Below are 21,353 nucleotides of genomic sequence, written 5' to 3'. Positions count from 1 at the left end.
AGCATGGTAGGTTTGAGGTGCATTCAAACTGTTGTGTTGCATCCTTTCCTAAAGATCTGAGAGTAAAAGTAACATCTTCACCTTCATTTTCTCTCTCACTTTACTACTTTAACCATAAAACTTGCACATCCTATCCTAAGCAAGAGGAAGACTTGCTTGCAGTCTTCCCAGTACCTGAATGGGCCAGTTTCCTGGAGCAACTGTTTCCCAATAAGACTGACTTTAGTTTCCACCATAGTACGTCCTGTAGAAGTCTTTACAAGAAGGATTAGATGACTCAGAAGTTTGGGTCTACACTAATCCCCGGAGACATGTATTTTTAATAGGTAATCTTTCTCAGGCAAATGAGGCTTACACAATGCTTGGAAATGTAATAGTATATATAATACTATAGTAATACACGTTATAGTCATGATAACATTTATAATTAAGGCATAAATTAAGGTATTTTATACATGTACTCTGTGTTCTTTAGTACTAGGTATCATAAGTTTTTCCCTCCACGTCCTGCGTGATTCAGGGTTTGGGTCTGGAAGAGGAGCCGCACACAAATGAAAGAGAAAAGACACGAGATAATTTGGAAATATTGGGGGACCAGGCAGAAAAGTCCAATTCGAGGAGAAGGACTTCCACTGTGCTCAGGCCTCACCAAACTTTTTATAGTGAGAGGTAAACAAGGTAGTGGTTACCATAGTTACACAGTTCTTGTGAGTTTCACTTGTTTTGACCATGGTTACACTTCCTGCACTTCCTCAGCCCATTAGCTTCCCAGATAAGATCTAGGGAGTGTTATAAGGTCAAGCCTAATTATGCTAAGAGGACTGTGCCCTTTAAGCTGGGACTTGTTTGTGACTTTGCCAATAGGTCAGTCCGAGGCTTAACCCTATATCAGTTTCCCACAACTAGGTCCTTTATCAAGTTGAATGAAAAATTACCTTGTCCCACTGAACTTTTCATAGGTTCACAGAATATAATTTAATGCCATATTGATCATAGGACTACTTTCTGTTTGGGGTATTATTTTGTTTTTTAATGACACTTTTTTGTTTATTTATGGTTTTAAAATAAATTTCCAATGAAAAAAATGCCATAACCAAAATCATTTGATTTGCAGATTATGGACGATTGGCCAGGGTATGACTTGAATTTATTTACATACCCACAGCACTATTATGGAGATTTGGAATATGTCCTCATACCTCATGGCATCATTGTGGATCGGTGAGTGTTACTTCCTCTGTTGGGCTTGGCCCTGTACTGGGTGGACTGTCTCTTTAGTGAATCATGCAATACAATTTAAGACCCTGTTTCTGGATCTCTTTTATGCAGTGGTAGACAGCACTTTTCAGGGCAGAGAATTTGAAACACAAACAATCTGTGCTTTACCTGAACAGTTTACCTGGACATTTGTTCAGAGGAAATACTACCATACATAAAGTATTACATTATAAGTAACAGTCTCAAGATAACAATGTCCTAGACAAACTGATGAAAATGGAACTTGGGAAAGCATTGCTTCTCACCCAGGTACCTTTGCCTCACATTTTGTAGACTCTCCAGTTAACCAGGGAGAGTTAAGAGGTGATCTTTGCCTTCAGAGGACACGCCCCTAAAGCCCTGGCTTTTCCTGAGAACTTGTATTTATTTCGGAGAAAGTAATGTATCAGAGGTCAACCAGTCTGTGCACAATTTTATTTCCCAGCCAGTGGTAATGTTCTGGGAACAGGTATGTTTGCAGCTTAAAAAGATCTGCCCAGAATTCTCTCTGGAATACTATTTCTAGTTCTTTCTTATTTGTCTCCATAGATAGCCTCTGACTCCTTCCTAGCTGACTGGCTTTCCTAAAGCCAACATTTTCTCTCTGTTCTAAGCCCCTAAGTCACCCCTGTTTGGCCCTTGGTTTCAGAGAGACCCCATACAGTTCAGCCCACCAAAAATGCCAAGGTTTAAATAGAGGCCAGGCCCCTTTCACAAAGTGGCCTTAACGCCCAGACTGTTAAATTTCCATGTACCTCTAATTTCTACATTCGTAAGCCTTCACATTTATATGGAGAGCAAGCTCCGTGGGTTTTACAGTGCATTCCCAGGAATCACAGAAGTTCTTCCCAGACCCAGAAATCAGGGTGGGGAGGCACAGGGAAGTAGGAGCAAATGGAGGCTTTGGGCTCCCACTCTACCTCTCCTTAAACCATAAACTTAAACTTCTGCCCCCTCCTTTTTCATGTGTTATATTCTTCTGAGTTAAAATTTAACTTTATGAAATAGGTCCTCGGCCAAAAGAAAGTTTGCAATAAGCTAGGTGATTACTTCTGTCTGTAAGGAAACGTCATTCTTTCACTCAAATTCTAAGACTTGGATATTGTGTGTTCTCTCTCAAACTTGAGCATATTATTAAAGTAAGGTCTAGTTTGGGGTTTCCCATGCCTAATATGGCTTTCTCTGAAATACAAGTGCTGATCTTCAGAAGGAAAAAAAGGTTTTGTGATCAAATAAACTTCGGAAATTTGCATCTCCCAAATTGCTAAATCTTCCTTTTGACAATTTATATTTAAATATATGGAAATTATGGGGGGGGGGACTTCCTTGAATTTAACAATTAAACCAACTTTTGTTGTACTGTGGGCATCTTTATAGTTGGTCACCTCTTAATAACTCTCAGAAGAATTTCTCTTAACACCAGGATGGAAACCCCATGGTTTAAACAAATTCCTACTTTTCTAACCTGAATTTTATGACTTAAATTAATTGCAACCTGATCTAGTAAATGATTGAGCTCTGGTTAGGTTATCCAAAGCCAGATCCCTGTACAGGAGAATCACCCAGTGAACTTGTTAAAAGGTACATTCTTAAGCTTTATATCCAGAAATTCTGGTTCAAAGGTCTGGGGTGGGGTCCAGGGTGGGGCCCAGGATTGCCCATCCAAACCTTTAAAATGAATTAATTAAGATATAATTTACATACTACAGAATTTACCCACTGTAGGTAAATGATTTAATGATTTTTTTAAAGCAAATTTTTAGCATTGGGCAACCATCACTAGCATCATTTTATAATATTTTTATTATTATTTTTCAATATATTTTTATTGATTTCAAAGTGGAAGGGAGAGGGAGAGAGATAGGAGCATCAGTGAGAGAGAATCATTGATCGGCTGCCTCCTGCACGCCCCCTACTGGAGATCAAGCCCACAATATGGGCATGTGCCCTTGACTGTAATCGAACCCAGGAACCCTCAATCTGCAGGCCGATGCTCTATCCACTGAGCCAAACTGGCTAGTGCAATATTTCTATTATTTCAAAAAGTTTGTTTGCTCAATCTCTGCTCCTACCCTCAGCATTAGACAATCACCTAATCTGATTTCTTTTTCTCTATATATTTGTCTTGTCTGGGCATTTCTTATAAATTAAACTATACAATATTTAATTTTGATTCACCAGTTGATAGATATTTGGATTTCTAATTTTTTGCTGTTATGAATAATGCTTCTATGAACATTCTTTGTGTGGAAATATCTTGTCATTTCTCTTAGATGGATTCCTTGCAGTGGAATTCTGAGTTTTATGGTAAATTTGAAAAACTGCCAATTATTTTCCAAATTGGCTGTACCATTTTACATTTCTACCAGCAATGATGAGGTTTCCAGTTTCTCCACACACTTGCCAACATTTGGTATTGTCAGTTGTTTTAATTATAGCCATTCTAGTGGATATATAAGGGTATCTCATTGTGGTTTTAATTTGCATTTTCCTAATGATTAGTGTGCTTGTTAGCTATTATATGTCTTCTTTGGAAAAATGCCTAAGTCTTTTGCCAACTTTTAACTTGGGTTGTTTGTCATCTTACTGAGTTAGTTGTAAGATTTCCTTATATTTTCTAGATGCAAGTCCTTTATCAGATACTAGGGGCCCAGTGCACGCATTCATGCACCCTGTAAGGAACTGTGGACTACCAGGCTGCAGTGGGCACAGGGCGGGTCTCGGCCCATCCTCTGTGCCCCACCCAGTCCCTCCCACTGTGGCCCCTGTCTGCTGACAGCCCCGCTCTCACCGCCACCACTCCCATGCGCTGACAGCGCCGGCCCGCTCACACCCGCTGACAGAGCGGAGCAATTGGAGCCGGCGCCAGCAGCGGGTGTGAGCGGGGCCAGTGTCGTCAGTGGGTGTGAGTGGCAGCTGCTGCCCCAATTGCCCCTCAGGAGCAGGGGGAGATGGAGAAGCCCTCCAGTGGCAATCAGGGCTGGTGGCAGCTGCTGCTTGTACCCACTGATGGCGCCGAGCGATCGGGACTGGCACCGGGCGCTGGCAGCGGGTGCAAGCGCTGGTGGGACAGCAGTGCACGGGAGCAAAGAATTTTTAGTAACCGCCAGAGGCTTTCCCCGATGACAGCAACCGGCGCCCTGCCTTGGTCTGGCGCCCCCGCTCACCTGCTCCACCATCTCGCCACAGCTGATGCTTGCCATGTTCCGCACTCTGCCACCTGCTGCCGATGCCTGCCATGTTCCACATGCACCCCCTGGTGGTCAGCACACATCATAGCAACCGGTTGTTTGGTTGTTCAGTTGTCCGCCGTTCAGTCTATTTGCATATTAGTGTTTTATATATATATATATAGAAGAAGATATGATTTGCAAGTACATTCCCTCAGTTTGTGGCTTGTCTTTTCATTTTCTTATTGATATCTTTTGAGAAGAATGTTAGATGGAGAATTCTATAAATGTCAATTAGACCCAGTTGGTTTATGGTATTGTTCAGTTCAACTATATCCATACTTGTTTTGTGCCTATTGGATCTGTCAGTTACTGAGAGGGGGGTTTTAAAGTCTCCAACTGCAATAGTGCTTCACCTATTTCTCCTTGCAGTTCTGTCAGTGTTTTGATACTGCTGTTAGGATTGTTATGTCTACTTGGAGAATTGACCTCTCTATTATACAATTTTCCTCTTTATTCCTGGTCATTTCCTTGCTCTGAAGTCTGCTTTGCCTGAAATTAATATAACAACTCCAGCTTCCTTTTGATTAATGTTAGCATGGTATGTCTTTATCCTTTTAGTCTGTGTCTTTATGTTTAAAGTGTGTATATTGCAGATAACATATATTAGCGCTTGGCTTTTTATCCACTCTAACAGTTTTTGCTTTTTAATTGTTGTATATAGACCACTCACTTTTAAAGTGATTATTGTTATAGTTTAATATTTATCATATATGTAACTATTTTCTATTCATTGCTTGTTCTCCTTTTTTTTTTTTTTTTGGTCTTTCACTCTGTGAAATATATGTCTCCCACAATGTTTGGTCTTTGATGATGTGCAGTTTATTTTTCTTGTTTTTAAGCCTCACTTGCTAGGGTTCACCCCTCTGTCTAAATAGCCTAGCCTTCAGGCTTAGATTAGTTAGAAATTGTACTTAAACACTTTGAGCCAGTAAGGCTTCCACTCTCTGCTGATGAATGTGTGTAAGGGTTGGCAAACACATTCAGATTTCCAGCCTTTTTCAAGTCTTCTTGCCTTTTACATTCCCCTGGGCTTCCTTAGTTTTCCTCCAAATATGCTTACAGGCTCCCTCATCCAGGGACATGTAGGAAGCTTAGGCCCACTCTAGACTCTGCTGTGTGTACACATAGCTCTGGCCAGTTTGGGATATGCTAAGAGTTTATTGTGTAGCTCTCTCCTATGACTCCAATCCCCTGGAATTCCCTATCAAATCCCAGACTGGTCTAATCAGTTAGTTGCTCAAACAGGACTGCAAATACTGAAAAATTGAGTCATTAGTCCTCCCTGTTCACATGTCAGGTAAGCTCCCTCTGTCAGTGCCTCACCCTGGTTGAGCTACCTGGTTGAGCAACAGAGTTGGGGAGCTAGGGAACACAATGGGAGCATTCTTGGGCAAGAATCCATAGACTTGCTCTGTTTCTACCCAGTGTTCAATGTTTTCATGTATAAATGATTCTCAGTTTGTTATATGCCTTTGGTTGATTTCCAGAGTGAAGTGGTTGTTTTTAATAGTTTTTTACAGCTTTATAGTTGCTGTTTGTGGAAAGGACATGTTGACCTCCTCATTCTATCATGCTGGAAACAAATGTCCTTTTTATAGAATATCTGGCATGCTGATGTACATTTTTTGGTTACCATATTTTGAACCTGAAACCATGGCTGACATTTTATATGTATATCTGGGTGTGTATACACACACTATATAAAACATTTATAATGGGATCAAAAAAAATGACAGGTGCCCTAATCGGTTTGGCTCAGTGGATAGAGCGTCGGCCTGCGGACTGAAAGGTCCCAGGTTCGATTCCCGTCAAGGGCATGTACCTTGGTTGTGGGCACATCCCCAGTAGGGTGTGTGCAGGAGGCAGCTGATCGATGTTTCTCTCTCATTGATGTTTCTAACTCTCTATCCCTCTCCCTTCCTCTCTGTAAAAAATCAATAAAATATATATATTTTTAAAAATGACAGGTTTAAGAAGTAAAAATTGCTAGTTATAAGAACAGTCACAAGGATATAAAAGACAACATTGGGAATATAGTCAATAATATTGTAATAACTATGTATGATGTCAGATGGATACTAGACTTATGAGGGTGATCACCTTGAAAGTTATATAAATGTCTGATCACTATGTTGTATACCTGAAACTAATACAATATTGCATGTCAACTGTAATTTAAAATTTTTTTAAATTAAAATAATTTTTTAAAATAAAAGAGGGATAAAAATGTATATAATAAATAAAATATATTATGTAATTACATAACATATGTCAATCATTCATAATATAACGTTTTATATATATATATTCAGATCATTCAGCTTGTTTTAAATCTAATTCTACTTGAGGTGCCAGTAGGTTTTAATGTTGTATGGGTGCATGAACAGTGGACTTCTAGACATGAAACAATTAGAAGAAAATACAATGAAAGTTCCAAATTAAATACTGGGTACCAACCCAAGGTTGCATCATTTGCATAACTCTGAGAGGCGTCATTCACATTGCATTTCATGGAAATGGTGCCTACTGGAATTGTACGCTGGGGCACCTTTCACATAGGTAATGTGTTATCTTTGTGAAATATAAGGCAAATGTTATTCTTTTGATAGTTACTAAGGGTTTTTTCTTCCCGTCTCTAATGTTGCAAGGTGGGTGAGTCATTCTCCATTTCCTTTCTCCATGCCATAAAGTGAGCATACTATCAGCAAATGCCATCACAGCATTAAGCTTAGCCACCAGCCTCTGTGGTGATAAAATAACAACAGCCATGACCTTTGACTTTATAGCTTACACCTTAATCATTTTTGTGACACAGAGGAGTAACAATGTGCCATTGATGATGTAATTGTCAGAAATATGTTTTGAACACTCTCTCTTTGTCAGACTTGAACAAAGCTGCTTTATCTGCAGGCTTCTGTCTCCCAAGCTCTTCTCCACATCTTCCTGTGTAATCTAATATGTATAGTACATCATGCATTTTTCTAAAAGGAACAAAAATATTCAGAAATAGTTATGCTTTAGCATATCTTTTCATTCCTTCTTTCAGAATTGAGCATCTGGCTAGGATATTATTGAAGATGTAGGATGCTGTGAACCTAGGATCGTGTGTGTGCTTAAAGGAGGTTACAGGTTTTGTGCGGATCTTATAGAACATCAGTCAAAGTTCAGATAGCTATGTCTCTATGAAGGTTGATTTCATCAGACTAAAACGTTACAGGGTAAGTTATTTGTGCTATTTTCATTATATGACCTTTCAAACGAACAACTTTATAGAGTAAAAGAACGAATAATGTTATGAAAATTAAGATTGTAATTCTTTTAAATTTGCAAGATACTGCAACCTGTAATTCAAATAGTATTCTTTAGGGTGGGGTGGGACTCCTACTATCTATTTTAACCTATATGGAAAGATGCTTCAGGAATGATTCATGTTTCTTTTATGGTTGTAAAGTTGAGTGGTTACTTCCTGTGCCCAGCTTAACAAGTGAGTGTGTTAAGAATACGTGTTAAGAAAGTCCAGTGAATTCTGCCCTGGTTGTTACTGTTGGCCCTGGAGACTTGTGTGAGAGTGTTAAGCCCAGAGAGGAGAGCGTTAATACTTGAATGATTGCAGTCATGGCCTTGATGTAGAGAAGGGAAGGCTGTGGGATCAGTGAGTTACTATGTACGATGAGACAAGACCAGGGGCCCCTTCACTAGTCTATGCTGGGCTCTCTTGGCCACCACTGAACAGAATTGAGGGAGAGTATTCTCCAGAGATGTCATCCCCTTAGCCTTCACCTCTTCTCTCTGTGATGTTACCTTTTGTGATGCTTTTCCATTCAGTGCAAGTCATTAAAACTGTGTTACTACTGGGTGAAGAACTATTGGAGTCACAGCCATGAGAGTATTCACATTGATTAAACTAGCTTGCACATTTTAATTCACTCTTTGAATTGGTTTTCTACTGCTATATGACAAATTTGAACCTAGTGGCTTAAAGGAACATTTATCATCTTATTAGAAGTCTGGGCATTGGTTCTCTGCTCAGAGTCTTGCCAAAGGAAATCAAGGTGTTATTCGGGGCTTTGATCTGACCTGGGGTTTGGGGTCCTTTTCCAAGATCACTGGGTTTGGGCATAATTCAGTTCCTGTTTCCCCCTAACTCTTGGCTAAGACCTCTTAGCTCCTAGAGGTCTTTACCTCCTCCATAAGCAGTTCACGGCACTGCAGGAGACCCTCCTTGAAAGGCTAATCTGATTAGGGCAGGTTCACCCAGGATAAACTTCCTTTTGATGAACTCAGAGTCAATTGACTAGTCCCTAATCATGGGAGTGAATTCCCATGATATTTACAAGCCTCACCCACACTCAAGTGGAAGAGATTATACTGGGTGTGTACTGCAGGGGACCCGAATGGGGTGGGCGCACTTTAGAGTTCTGCCTACCACTCTCCGTGTCTCAGTTGCCTCAGCTATAGAGCAGCTGGAAATTATTTCTATCTCTTAAGATACTCTGTGTTTCTTTGTTTCATGATGACTTCTCAGGCCAGGGTGAAGCTATCTTTTGCAAGCACCTTAACCCTAATTTATGAGTGTCATCTTTTTTGAAAACCTTTTCTCTCTTTGGGTTCCTTCCATCCTGGATTAAGTAGTTGTGCTTCCTTCTTATATAATTTTTTTCTCATTTACTTGGCTCTGACCCTTATTATATCTTTTTCCAAGCAAACAGCTTTCTAAAAATCTTTTTAAAAATTAAAATCAGGCTTATTGAGGTATACTTTGCATGCAAGAAAAGTCATCTCTTTTAGCTTATAGTTCTGAGTTTTGTTTTTTAAATTCTTTATTGTTGAAAGTATCACATATGTCTCTTTCCCCCCATCGACCTCTCCTACTTTGACAATAGCATGGGGTCATGTAAATTACCACAATCAAGATGTAGAATAGTTTCTCACCACACAAAAAAATATACCCTTGTGTTCTTTGAAGTCAACCCTTTCCCTAACTCCCAGGTCCTGGCAACCACTGATATATTTTCTGTCTCTAGAGTTTTGCTCTTTCCAGAATGTCATATAATGTAATTATATGCCATGTAGCCTTAGAAAATCTAAATCTTGCAGAAGTCATTTGAGATTCATTCATAGTTACGTGTACCAGTAGTTCATTTCTTCTTATTGTCAAGAGGGATTTCATTATACAGATACTAGAGGCCCAGTGCACGAAAATCATGCACTCAGGGTGGTGGGGGGAGGGAGAGTTCCTCAGCCCGGCCTGCGCACGCTCACAGTCCAGGAGCCCTCGGGGGATGTCTAACTGATGGGGAGCGGGCCTAAGCCATCAGTTGGACATCCTTAGCACTGCTGCGGAGGAGGGAGAGGCTCCCACCACTGTTGCTGTGCTCGCCAGCTGTGAGCCCGCCTTCTGGTTGAGCGGCACTCCCCTTGTGGGAGCACACTGATCACCAGGGGGCAGTTCCTGCATTGAGCCCCCTCATGGTCAGTGAGTGTCATAGCGACCGGTCGGTCTGCTGTTCAGTCGATTTGCATATTAGCCTTTTATTATATAGGATACCATAGCTTTTAAATCCAGTCATCAGCTAAAGGATATTTAGTTTATTTTCTTTTCAGGATCATTATGAATAAAGCAGCTATAAATATTCACACACAGGTTTTTGTGTGCACTTATGTCTTAGATTCTCTTGAGATTACTGGGTCATGCAGTTAGTGTATAAAGAAATTGCCAAACACTTTTCAGAGATTGAATAATTTTGTATTCCCACCTGCAGTATATGAGCTTTCCAGTTCTTCCACATTTTCAGCAGTACTTAGTATGGCCAGTTTTTCTTTATTTTTTTCTTTATTTTCTTTTATCTTACCCATTCCAATATGTGATGATTCCTCACATGACTTCACATGGTGATTTGCATGACCTCATACAATTTGTGGTGATTTATATAACCTCATCCTATTTGCCTATTTGATATTCATATAGCTCCTTTAATAAAGTGTTTATTCAAATATCTTGCTCATTTTAAAATTTGGGTTTCTTCCTTATTGTTGAATTTTGAGAGTTCTTTATATATATTTTTGCTTCAGATCCTTTATTAGATAAAGGAATATACTTTTTAATTTTTTGAATAATTTTTCCAAGGAAGTGGATGGCTTTTTAATTTTTCTAACAGGGCTTTTTATTCAAAGATCATACTTTAAACGTTTTTATATACTCCAGTTATCAGTTATCAATTTTTTTTCTTGTGGATCATGCTTTTTTGTACCTAACTAACTTTTGCCTAATTCAAGGTCACAAATTGTTCTCTGTTGTATTTGAGAAGCTTCATACTCTTAGATTTAAAACTATTGTATGGTTCATATTGTGTTAATTAGTATGATACAGGTCAAGGTTCTTATTTATTTTTTTACAAGTGAATATCCAGTTATTCCAGAATCATTTGACAATCAATTGACTGTATATGTGTAAGTCTATTTCTGAACAATCTATCCAGTTCTGTTCATATATGTGCTTATCCTAGATGACTGTAGCTATATAATATGTCTGAAAATCAGGTAGCATATGTCCTCCCAACCTTGTTCTTTTTCATAACTGTTTTAGTTATTCTGCTTCTTTGCCTTTCCATATAAAATTTCAAGTCATGTTGTTCATTTCTACAAAATAATATGTTATTTGGATCTATAGATTAATTTGAAGAGAATTAAGATCTTAACACTATTTAGTTTTCCAATCCATGGACAGGGTATATTTTCCAACTTATTTAAGTCTTATTTAATAACAGTTGTTTTCTAGTTTTTCAGACTCAGATCTCAGACATATTTCTTGAGCTTACAACTAAATATATAATGTTTTAGCTCCTATTATATTTGGTAAGTTTTTTTGAATTTTGATTCCCCAGTGTTTATTACTGGTATATTAAAAATACTATTGATTTTTCAGATTAAAAATTGACTTTTCAAAACTCTTATTAGTTCTAATACGTTATTTTTATATATTCTTTTGAATTTTCTATAAAGACAATAATTTCTCTTCTCTGAATAGAGATGATTTTATTTTTCTTTTCCAGTTTTTTTAAATTTATTTTTATTGAATTTTTTGGGATAACATTGGTTAATAAGATTATATAAGTTTCAGGTATACAATTCTACAATACATCATCTATATATTGTATTGTGTTCACCATACAAAGTCAAGTCACCTCTGCCATCATTCATCCCCACTTTATCCTCTTCTACCTCCCTCTATCCCCTCTTCCTTCTGGCAATCACTATACTGTTGTCTGTGTCCATGAGTCTTTCTTTTTTTCTTTTCTCAATCCCTTCACCCTTCTCACTCAGCCCCTAACCCCTACCCCGCTGACAGCCATCATTCTGTTCTCTGTATCCATGAGTCTGTCTCCTCCACTTTGTTACTTTGTTTTGTTCATTAGATTCCACATATAAGTGAAACCATATGGTGCTTGTCTTTCTCTGACTGGCTTATCACTTAGCATAATACTCTCCAGGCCCATCCACGCTGTCACAAAAGGTAAGATTTCCTTCTTTTTTACGTCTGGTAGTATTCCATTGTATAAATGTACCACAGCTTTTTTTATTCACTCATCTACTGATGGGCATTTGGGCTGCTTCCAAATCTTGGCTATTGTAAATAACACTGCAATGAACATAAGGGCACATATATCTTTCTAATCAGTGTTTTCAGATTCTTCAGATATATTCCCAGAAGTGGAATTTCTGGGTATTAAAACAGATCCATTTTTAACTTTTTGAGGTAACTTCATACTGCTTTCCACAGTGGCCGCACCAATTTGCATTCACACCAACAGTGCACTAGGGTTCCCTTTTCTCTGCATCCTCGAAAACACTGTTTTGTTGATTTATTGATGATAGTCATTCTGACAGGTGTGAGATGATAGCTCTTTGGGGTTTTAATTTGCATTTCCCTGATTAGTGATGTTTTGTACCATATTGTTTTGATTACCATGGCTTTGTAGTATAGTTTGACATCAGGTAGCATGATTCCTCCAACTTTGTTCTTCTTTCTCAAGATTGCTGTGTCTATTCAGGGTCTTTTGTGGTTCCATATAAATTTTTGGAGTATTTGTTTAAGTTCTCTGAAATACGCCATTGGTATCTTGATAATAATTGTGTTGAATCTATAGATTGCTTTGGATAGTATGGACATTTTAATTATGTTAATTCTTTCTATCCATGAACATGGTATATGCTTCCATTTATTTGTATCTTCTTCAATTTCTTTCTTCAGTGTTTTATAATTTTCCAAGCACAGATCTTTTACATCCTTGGTTAAATTTATCTCTAGGTATTTTTGAACCAATTTTAAATGGGATTGCATTCTTAGTTTTCCTTTCTGATAGTTTATTATTGTTGCATAAAAATGCAACTGATTTCTGGATATTTAGTTTGTATCCTGCTACTTTACTGAATTCATTTATCACCTCTAATAGTTTTTTGTGGAGTCTTTAGGATACTCTATATACAGTATCATATCATCTGCAAATGATGACAGTCTTACTTCTTCATTTCCAATTTGAATGCCTTTTATATCTTCCTCTTGTCTGATTGCTGTGGCTAGAACTTCCAGTACTATGTTGAAAGAAGGGTGAAAGCGTCATACATCCCTGTCTTATTCTCAGTCTTAAGGGGAAGATTGCTTTTAGTTTTGCCCATTGAGTGTGATGTTGGCTGTGGGTTTGTCATATATGGCCTTTATTATGTTGAGGTATGTTCCCTCTAATCCCACTATGCTGAGAGTTTTTATCATAAATGGGTGCTAGATTTTATCAAATGCTTTCTCTGCATCTATTAATATGTTCATGTGGTTTTTATCCTTCATTTTGTCTATGTGGTTTATCACATTTATTGATTTTCAGATGTTGTACCAACCTTGCATTCCTAGAATAAATCCCACTTGGTCATGGTGATGATCTTTTTAATGTATTGCTGGATGTGGTTTGCTAATATTTTGTTAATAATTTTAGCATCTATGTTCATCAGGGATATTGACCTATAATTTTCTTTCTTTGCCATGTCTTTATCTGTTTTTGTAATTAGGATAATGCTAGCCTCATAAAATGAGCTTTGGAGTCTTCCCTCCTCTTGAATTTTTGGAATAGTTTGAGAAGGATAGGTATTATTTCTTCTTTGAATGTTTGGTAAAATTCACCTGTGAAGCCATCAGGTCCAGGATTTTTGTTAGTTGGAGTTTTGGGGTGTTTTGTTTTTTGTTTTTGTGTTGTTGTTTTTTTTGTTACTGGTTCAATTTCTCTAGTTGTAATCCATCTATTCAGATTCTCTGATTTTTCCTGATTCTGTTTTGGAAGATTATCTATTTGTATATTTCTAGGAATTTATCCATTTCTTCAGATTGTCCAATTTCTTGGCATATATTTGTTCATAATATTTTTTTATAATCCTTTGTATTTCTTTGGTGTCAGTTATTACTTCTTTTTCATTTCTAATTTTATATAGTTGGGTCTTCTCTTTTTTTTCTTGATAAAGGTTTCTTGGTTAAAGGTTATCAATCTGGTTTATCATTTCAAAGAACTAACTCTTGTTTCATTGGACTTTTGTATTGTTTATTTTATACTTTATTTCATTTATTTCTGCTCTGATCTTTATTATTTCCTTCCTTATACTCACTTTTGGCTTTGTTTGTTGTTCTTTTTCAAGTTCTTTTAAGTGTAAACTTAGATTGTTTATTTGGTATTTTTCTTGGTTTTTGAGGTAGTCATGTTAGGACTGCTTTAACTGTGCCCAGAAATGTTGAGGTTGTTGTGTTCTCATTTTCATTTCTTTCAAGGTATCTTTTGATTTCTTCCTAAATCTCATGATTAATCCATTTATCCTTTAGTAACATGTTATTTAGCTTCCATGTCTTTGTGTGTTTTTTAGGGTTTTTTCTTCTGATTGATTTCTGCTTTCATACCATTATGGGCAGAGAAGATGCTTGATATGATTTAAATCTTCTTACATTTATTGAGAGGTTTTGTGTCCTAACATGTGGTCTATACCAGAAACTGTTCCACGTGCACTTGAAAAGAATGTATATTATGCTGCTTTGGAGTGAAGTACTGTGAAGATATCAATTAAATCCATCTGATCTAGTGTGTCATTTAAGGCCAACATTTCCTTGTTGACTTTCTGTCCATTGTTTGTCAATACTGTGTTAAAATACCCTACTATGATTGTGTTACTTTCAACCTCTCCTTTTATGTCATCAAGATTTGCTTTACATATTTAGGTGCTCCTACATTGGTGCATAAATATTCACAAGGGTTATATTCTCTTCTTGGATTTTCCCTATGTCATTATGTAGTGTTCTTCTTTGTCTCTTACTATAGCCTTTGTTTTAAAGTCTATTTTGTCAGATATAAGTATTGCTAACCTAGCAATAAGACCCAATACGTACTGTCTACAAGAGACCCAATTCAGAATGAAAGATACATACAGACTAAAAGTAAAGGGATGGAAAAAGATCTTTCATGAAAATAAATATCACCAAATAAGGGGAACAGGATTAGGTCTTTTTTTCTGAGGGTGTTTGGTGCTCCTGCATATCTTCAAACCTATTAATAGGGAGCAGACATCTCAGCAGAAACAATGGCCACTAAAATGTCTTTTTCTTCCTTCAGAAATTTCTGAAGGGCAATCAGGACTCTGGGTAGTGTTATGGGTTCTGTTCAAAAGCATTGGATGCTTTTATTCTCTCCTACCCTTCTGCTCTATGATTCTTTCTAAATTTCTTTTTTGAGGAAAAAAAAGATGAAAGTTTAGTTTACTCTGAGGCAGTTTCTCTTGTTGCAGCCATCAGCAATATAAGCTCTTTCCCCAGAAGGTTCTCATTGTTTGATGCCCTTCACTGTTTCTTAAAGGACCTTACTGAGGGATGGATGGCTCCAAACATCTCAGGGCTTTAGGTAATTTGACTTGTCTTTTTGTTAAATTTTCCATAAGACATGACATGAATTTGCATGAATGATAGCAATCTAGACAAAGATTATTTGGAAATTAGCATTAGGCTAAATCACTGGAGAACGTGGCCAACTTACTCCTGTTCCTTAATGAAATGAGGCACTGGCAACCTGAGTTCCTTAACATTTCGAGTTTTCATCCCTTGTCCTTTTTCCTTCTGTCTTTCCACTAATGTTTATGCAGCACTTGCTAGATGGATTTAGTATCTCATTTAATCCTGACTGCAAGCCCTGCTAGGTAGCTCTCATCTCTTCTTTTATTGATGAAGCAAAGGAGACTCAGAGGGGACAATTGGCTCACCTAACGTCACACAGCGGTAAGTAGCAGAGGTGGCATCAGAGCCCAGACCCATCGGTCTCTCCAGCTTGTGCCCTTCGCAGCATATCAATATTTCCCACAGGATTTTCTAAGGTTTCTCCACAAAATGTTACTGTTTCATAAGATATTAATATGTTTTTAAATGAAAGATTTAATATTCAAAGCAACGTTCAATTCCAGAGCCCAAGCCTGAGGCCACTAACACATCCTGTTCTCTAGAGACGTGTGGATGTGTGGAGATGTAATAGGCTAAAAGGATGAGAATTTCACCAAACAAATCAGCATCATTTTTTCCTAAGCTTCATTTTGATATTTACTGAACTCAGTTAAGCCAGCTCCCATAATTTCTGGAAGAATGGCAGTATCTGTAAATAGACAACTAACTGCTCATTTTTCTGAAATGTTTTATATGTTGTGTTAGTAAACTGTGAAGAATTATCTTCCAAGAAAATAAATCACAGATATTGACAGTAGGTATTCCTGTAAGTTATGCAAAACCAGGACTTTCTCCTCTTCTTTCCCCCCGTACACCATGGAAGTTTTCTAAACATATGAATCCTGACGACACTTGCTGCCCCTCGGGATTCACTTCAAGCTTCCCCTCTTAGGAAGACAAACCCAGCAGAATTGCACAGGAACCTTGAGAGCCAAGCTCTTCACCAACTCCTGAGGGTCTAAAAACCTGAATCAAAAAGAAATAGGTATTCAGCTGCCCTTTGAGCTCTCCACTTCAGTGTGTTTTGAGAAAGCTCTATGGGGAAGGGGTGGGAGGCCTTTGGAATATCTATTCTACGGGGCTTGGAGCAGGAGAGCTACGAGAGTTTGAGAAGTTGGTGGGGAGTAGGTGCCAGCACGTGACTTCTCAGCCAACTCTTTGTATGTGGATGTATTATTTGAGAACTTTTTCCCCTTTATTTCCTTTTAAATGTCACCATGAATGAAAGGTTTATTATATACAATGCAATGTGAGGATAGAGTGCAATTCAGGGGGGCAGTCCTCAGATTTCTTTGTTTCCTACCAATTTTGCTGTGAGCAAAGTAAAGTCTTCATCGAATTTCGAGGCTTTAAAGACTGAAGAGGAATTTTATTTTAAGCAGGCTGCAATGGCCTTAGATCCCTCCCCCCTGCTGTTTGAACATGCACTGCTTTGTATTAATTAATACTTCCTGCATGTTGGCAGCACCGAGAGAACGCTTCTGGAAATAAAATACAATCCAAAATGTGGCTGCAGTAGACTGAGACTTGCCATGCTGGGGATTGGGCCCCCAGGGAAGCTGGCATCTTCATTAGAGAGGCTCGTTAGAGCTAAGGGCTGGCCACAAACCTAATCCCTGGAGGGAAGAGAAAAGCTAACACACTTTCTCTCATTCCCACAATTCAGAACAAAGGGTCCGAGTCAGTCCCCGATGATCTGTGCTCGTGAGGAATGGGGACAGGACAGATAAGCCGGACCCAGCATCCTCGGTTTCAGTGAGTAGTTTTCACTTTGCCCTATGACAGGCCTCTCACTGAACTACTTCCATGTCGTAAAGGGCCCCCTTTACTTTTTGAGAGAGGAAGTCCACCGTTAGCAGAATACCAGCTTGGGCATAGGATGAGGAAAAGGACTCCAATTTAAATCTTTGGAGAGGGGCAGGTGGAAAAGAGAGGTCCCCTGTTCTTTGGGGTGCTGGACGGGTCCAAGGCAAGTGTATATTTGTTTTATGTATATAAAATATCTATGCATTTTATTAATGTACATTTTTGTACTCACATTTCGTTGTCTATAAAGATGCTTATTGAAGGGTTTGTCTTTCTTTATGAAAAGCAAACACTGAGAAGGCAAGTAAGAGAATAATGCAAATGTAATGATTAAATTATAGAGGCAATCAGATTTTCAGAGGCCACTTGGAGACAGAGCTGTGCTTAACTCAGGGATTGCCATGAGCTAGGCGTGAGTGTGGGGTCAGGAACATGACCCAGCCTGGAGAGGGGCTTACTGAGGAATGCACTCTGGGGCAGGTGTAATAGCTACTGGAGAGATGGGATGAAACACCACAGCCTTTAGAGCTCCAAAAACTAGGCTGGTAGGATCAGAGAGCTTGTGTCCTACCATTGGTTCAACTGCTAATAAAATATAATATTCACTGAGTGCTTATGTGTTATGGCCAACTATTATCTCATACGCTCTATATGTATTAACGCATTATACCTTCCCAAGACTCCTATGAAGTTGGTGCTACTAACACCCCTTTTCACAGGTGAGGACATAAAGGCCAGAGAGGTTAGTTGGAGCCCCAAGAACACACGGCTGGGAAGTGGAGGTCGGTCACACTCCCAAACTAAAGCTTTTCCTGTAACCACAACACCACGGCTGCCTGTTGGAGCGATGGGTGAGAAAATGGACCGCAGTGCCTAGGAGGTGGACAAGCAGGAGAAGGGAGCTCCCCAATTTTTTAGGAGTGCTGGGTGAGTTTCCAGGAAGGGGCGTGGGCATAGAAGACAGGACAAGGTGTAAACCCAGCACACACAAAGGGCTGTGGATCTTGAAAACAAGGCAGAATGCCAAAGCCAACAGGAGAGGCAAATACAGCCATGAGGCATTAGGCTCCATTGCCTGCCCAACACACGGTTCCGAGTTCCAGTCCCTTCTAACATTGGGTTTGTTCTGAGAGGTTCACTGAGATTGAGCTAGTAGATGAGGTGGGGGCCGGGGTCAAGTGACTTTGCTAGAAGGCTGCAGAACCTGGAACCAGGCAGGACCTGCCCACCAGAAAGTGTGTGTAGAGGATTCCATCCTGATTCCATCAAATACCTCAGGGTTTCAGTTGTACCGCATGTCCCTGCTTGCCCCATTTATCTTTCCCGTGTGTGCTCCGGACCCCTGGAACTGAAGCATGCTGCCTATATATAGTAAGAATGCTCTCAGTCATTTTTCTTTACTTGTACCTATCCTTTTCCAAAAAGGGATACAATGTGGTGTTTTATTAATTGTGTCCATATAATTTCTAATTTTAAGCACAAAAATAATTGCAGGCAGCAAAAATCCTTGCCCTTATTTCATGTTAGGCTATTTTTAATCAACATTTTGTAACTGATATAGAATATAAAACCTAGCATCAGGGCCATAAAACACATGGTCTTTATATGCTAAGAAATTACCAGGAAATTATTTGGATTTGGAGAGGAAAAAATAGTAGGATGTAATAAAATGACTTGGGGAAAGTATGGGAAATTAATCTTTTAAAAAATCTTTTATAATGGTCATTGTGCTATAATACAGTTCAAATTTAATGTTTTTATTCTTCTTTTATAGTATGGGTTATTTTATGGCATGAGTTTTCCATTATTAAATGTAATATTCCAGTTAACAACTTAGGTAATGTCAATATATATTAAAATGTTTGAGACTCATAACTTTCAAGGACAAGAATTATTTAACTTTCTGTTTATTAATTTGGTATTCATTGGGAGGAAATTTTGAAAACCTTTCTTTTTTTGTTTGCCTAGTGTTATTTTCTCCTCAAGAACAGAAATGGAATCCAAACGGACATTGAAAAACTAGAGAATAGTACCATGAAAACAGGATGACTCTTGGTGAGAAGAAGGACACAATAATACATAAAGGGCCCAAAAGCTCACACCACAAGAGAAATGACTGGGCAGAAACCTCAGGAAAAGGCTGGGCCGTCACAGGAGACCTGCAGCCTGATGAGTCAGCAAGGCCTTTGCAAAACATGTTCATCTATACAGGCCTGGGAAGTACTGGTGGGCGCGTGACATGTCGAAGCCCGGAATTACTTTTTCCTCTCTCCGAAGTCCCTGCTGGAGGTACTGACATAAACTTTGGTGGCCTACTAACCTCTGCATGTTGTTTTCACTGCAGACACTCTTCAAATGAGGAGAGGCACTGAATTGGAAGGGACACGCAGAAGCTGCTCCAGCTAGAATTCTGGGATGGGAGCACTTCTGACGTCCCTCAGGGCCTGTGTTTAAGAGAGCTAAGAGATGAAATGTATTATGTTATCTCTCCTCCTCCTATTAAGATAATTTTTAAGATAGAAATAGGTTTTTCCCTTATTCTGCTGCTTTCTGAGACGAAGTCACTCAGGAAGATACTAGTTATGCCTCTATTGATCAGTTCTTTAAATTACTTTTGACTCTTGTTGAATTGTAGAAAGGGAAATACTTAACTATGAAAGAAACATATCCTAGCTTTATTGCTTTATTTAAAGCAAAATCCGCTCACTTTTAATGCAAATCAATTTGGACCAGCAATCAGGGATAAAATTTTAGATGTTTTTAGGTAGTGTTTTTATAAGAATTGGAATTGTTAGTAATGATAGATGAATGAGTATATCTTCATTTGAAAACCATTATGTAATTCAGTTTGTTTCTTTTATTGGATAAATTTAAACACATTTCAAATTGATTGATGATTTTTCTGCCAGCCCCATTGTTAGGCTAATAACTACATACAGAACACATATACTAGAATAAATTATGCCTAATATTGCTTGCACACATTCTTAAATTAAGATCTCTCTTTACTATAATAGTACTATGCATGGTTCTTTTAGTTACATTAGATTTACTCATATAATATAACTAGGGGCCCAGTGCACGAAATTTGTGCAGTGGGGGGGGGAGGGGTCCCTCAACCCAGCCTGTCCCCTCTCACATACTGGGAGCCCTCAGGGGATGTCCTACTGACGGCTTAGGCCCGCTCCCTGCTCCCTTTGGGGAGCGGGCCTAAGCTGCAGTCTGGCCTCCATTTGTGGGAGGTGACCGGGCTGATCAGGGGAAGGCACCAGCCCCATCACCCCGCTGCTGCAGCCACTGCCAGTCACTGCAGCCACCAAGGTTTTTTCATCAACATGGACTCCAGTCCCTTCACCATGAAAAAATGACAACTTTCTTTAGGCATTTTCAAGATGTGTCTTTCATAGGATATGACATTTTTATTATTTTTTTTTTTTTATCCTCACCTGAGGATATGTTTCCATTGTTTTTTAGAGAATGTGGAAGAGAAAGGGAAAGACAGAGAAAAACATCAAAGTGAGAGGAACACTTTGATTGGTTGCCTCCTGCATGAGCCCTGACCTGGGCCCCGGCCAGGAAGGAGCCTGCAACCTAGGCACATGCCCTTGGTCAGAATTGAACCCAGACCCAGCGGTGGGCAGGCCGAGGCATTATCCACTGAGCCAAACAGGCTAGGGCAGGATATGACATTTCTTAGTCTTCCAGCAGTGGACCTCGTTTTTTTCGCCAGGAGTGTGGTGAAAAACCCTAGATCACCTTTTTGGATTCTTATTACCCAAGTTACTAAGAATATTACCAGTGGCATACAGGGAACTTAGCCAATGAGCATCAGAAAAGGTGTTTCCTCTGTAGTTCACACCGCCCAGGACTGACACCTCGGCCAGAGGCGTGATGCTCATTACCCTCCGATCACGGGATCGGCCCCTTGCCCAGGCCTGATGCCTCGGCCAGAGACATTGACCCCCATCACCCTCCGATCGCTGGCCCCTCGCCCAGGCCTGACATCTCTGGCCGAGGTGTCAGGCCTGAGCAGGGGACCACCA

The 21,353-nt window shown here is 39.1% G+C and overlaps 1 protein-coding gene across 1 annotated transcript in view; it reads left to right on the top strand.

The window, feature by feature from the left end:
• Positions 1 to 21,353, top strand: part of PRTFDC1 (phosphoribosyl transferase domain containing 1) — a gene marked incomplete at its 3' end in the record, with an annotated part of 95,167 nt that overhangs the window by 6,944 nt on the left and 66,870 nt on the right. Inside the window, 4 exon segments of the mRNA XM_006101995.1 lie at positions 1,115 to 1,221; positions 3,531 to 3,564; positions 7,555 to 7,643; positions 7,645 to 7,708. Of these exon segments, the coding sequence (XP_006102057.1) occupies positions 1,115 to 1,221; positions 3,531 to 3,564; positions 7,555 to 7,643; positions 7,645 to 7,708 (294 nt within the window).

Source organism: Myotis lucifugus, unplaced genomic scaffold (genome assembly GCF_000147115.1).
Source record: "Myotis lucifugus unplaced genomic scaffold, Myoluc2.0 scaffold_390, whole genome shotgun sequence".
Taxonomy (NCBI): Eukaryota; Metazoa; Chordata; class Mammalia; order Chiroptera; family Vespertilionidae; genus Myotis; species Myotis lucifugus.
The sequence above is the reverse complement of the archived record's forward strand: the minus strand, read 5'-3'. Positions and strand labels throughout refer to the sequence as shown.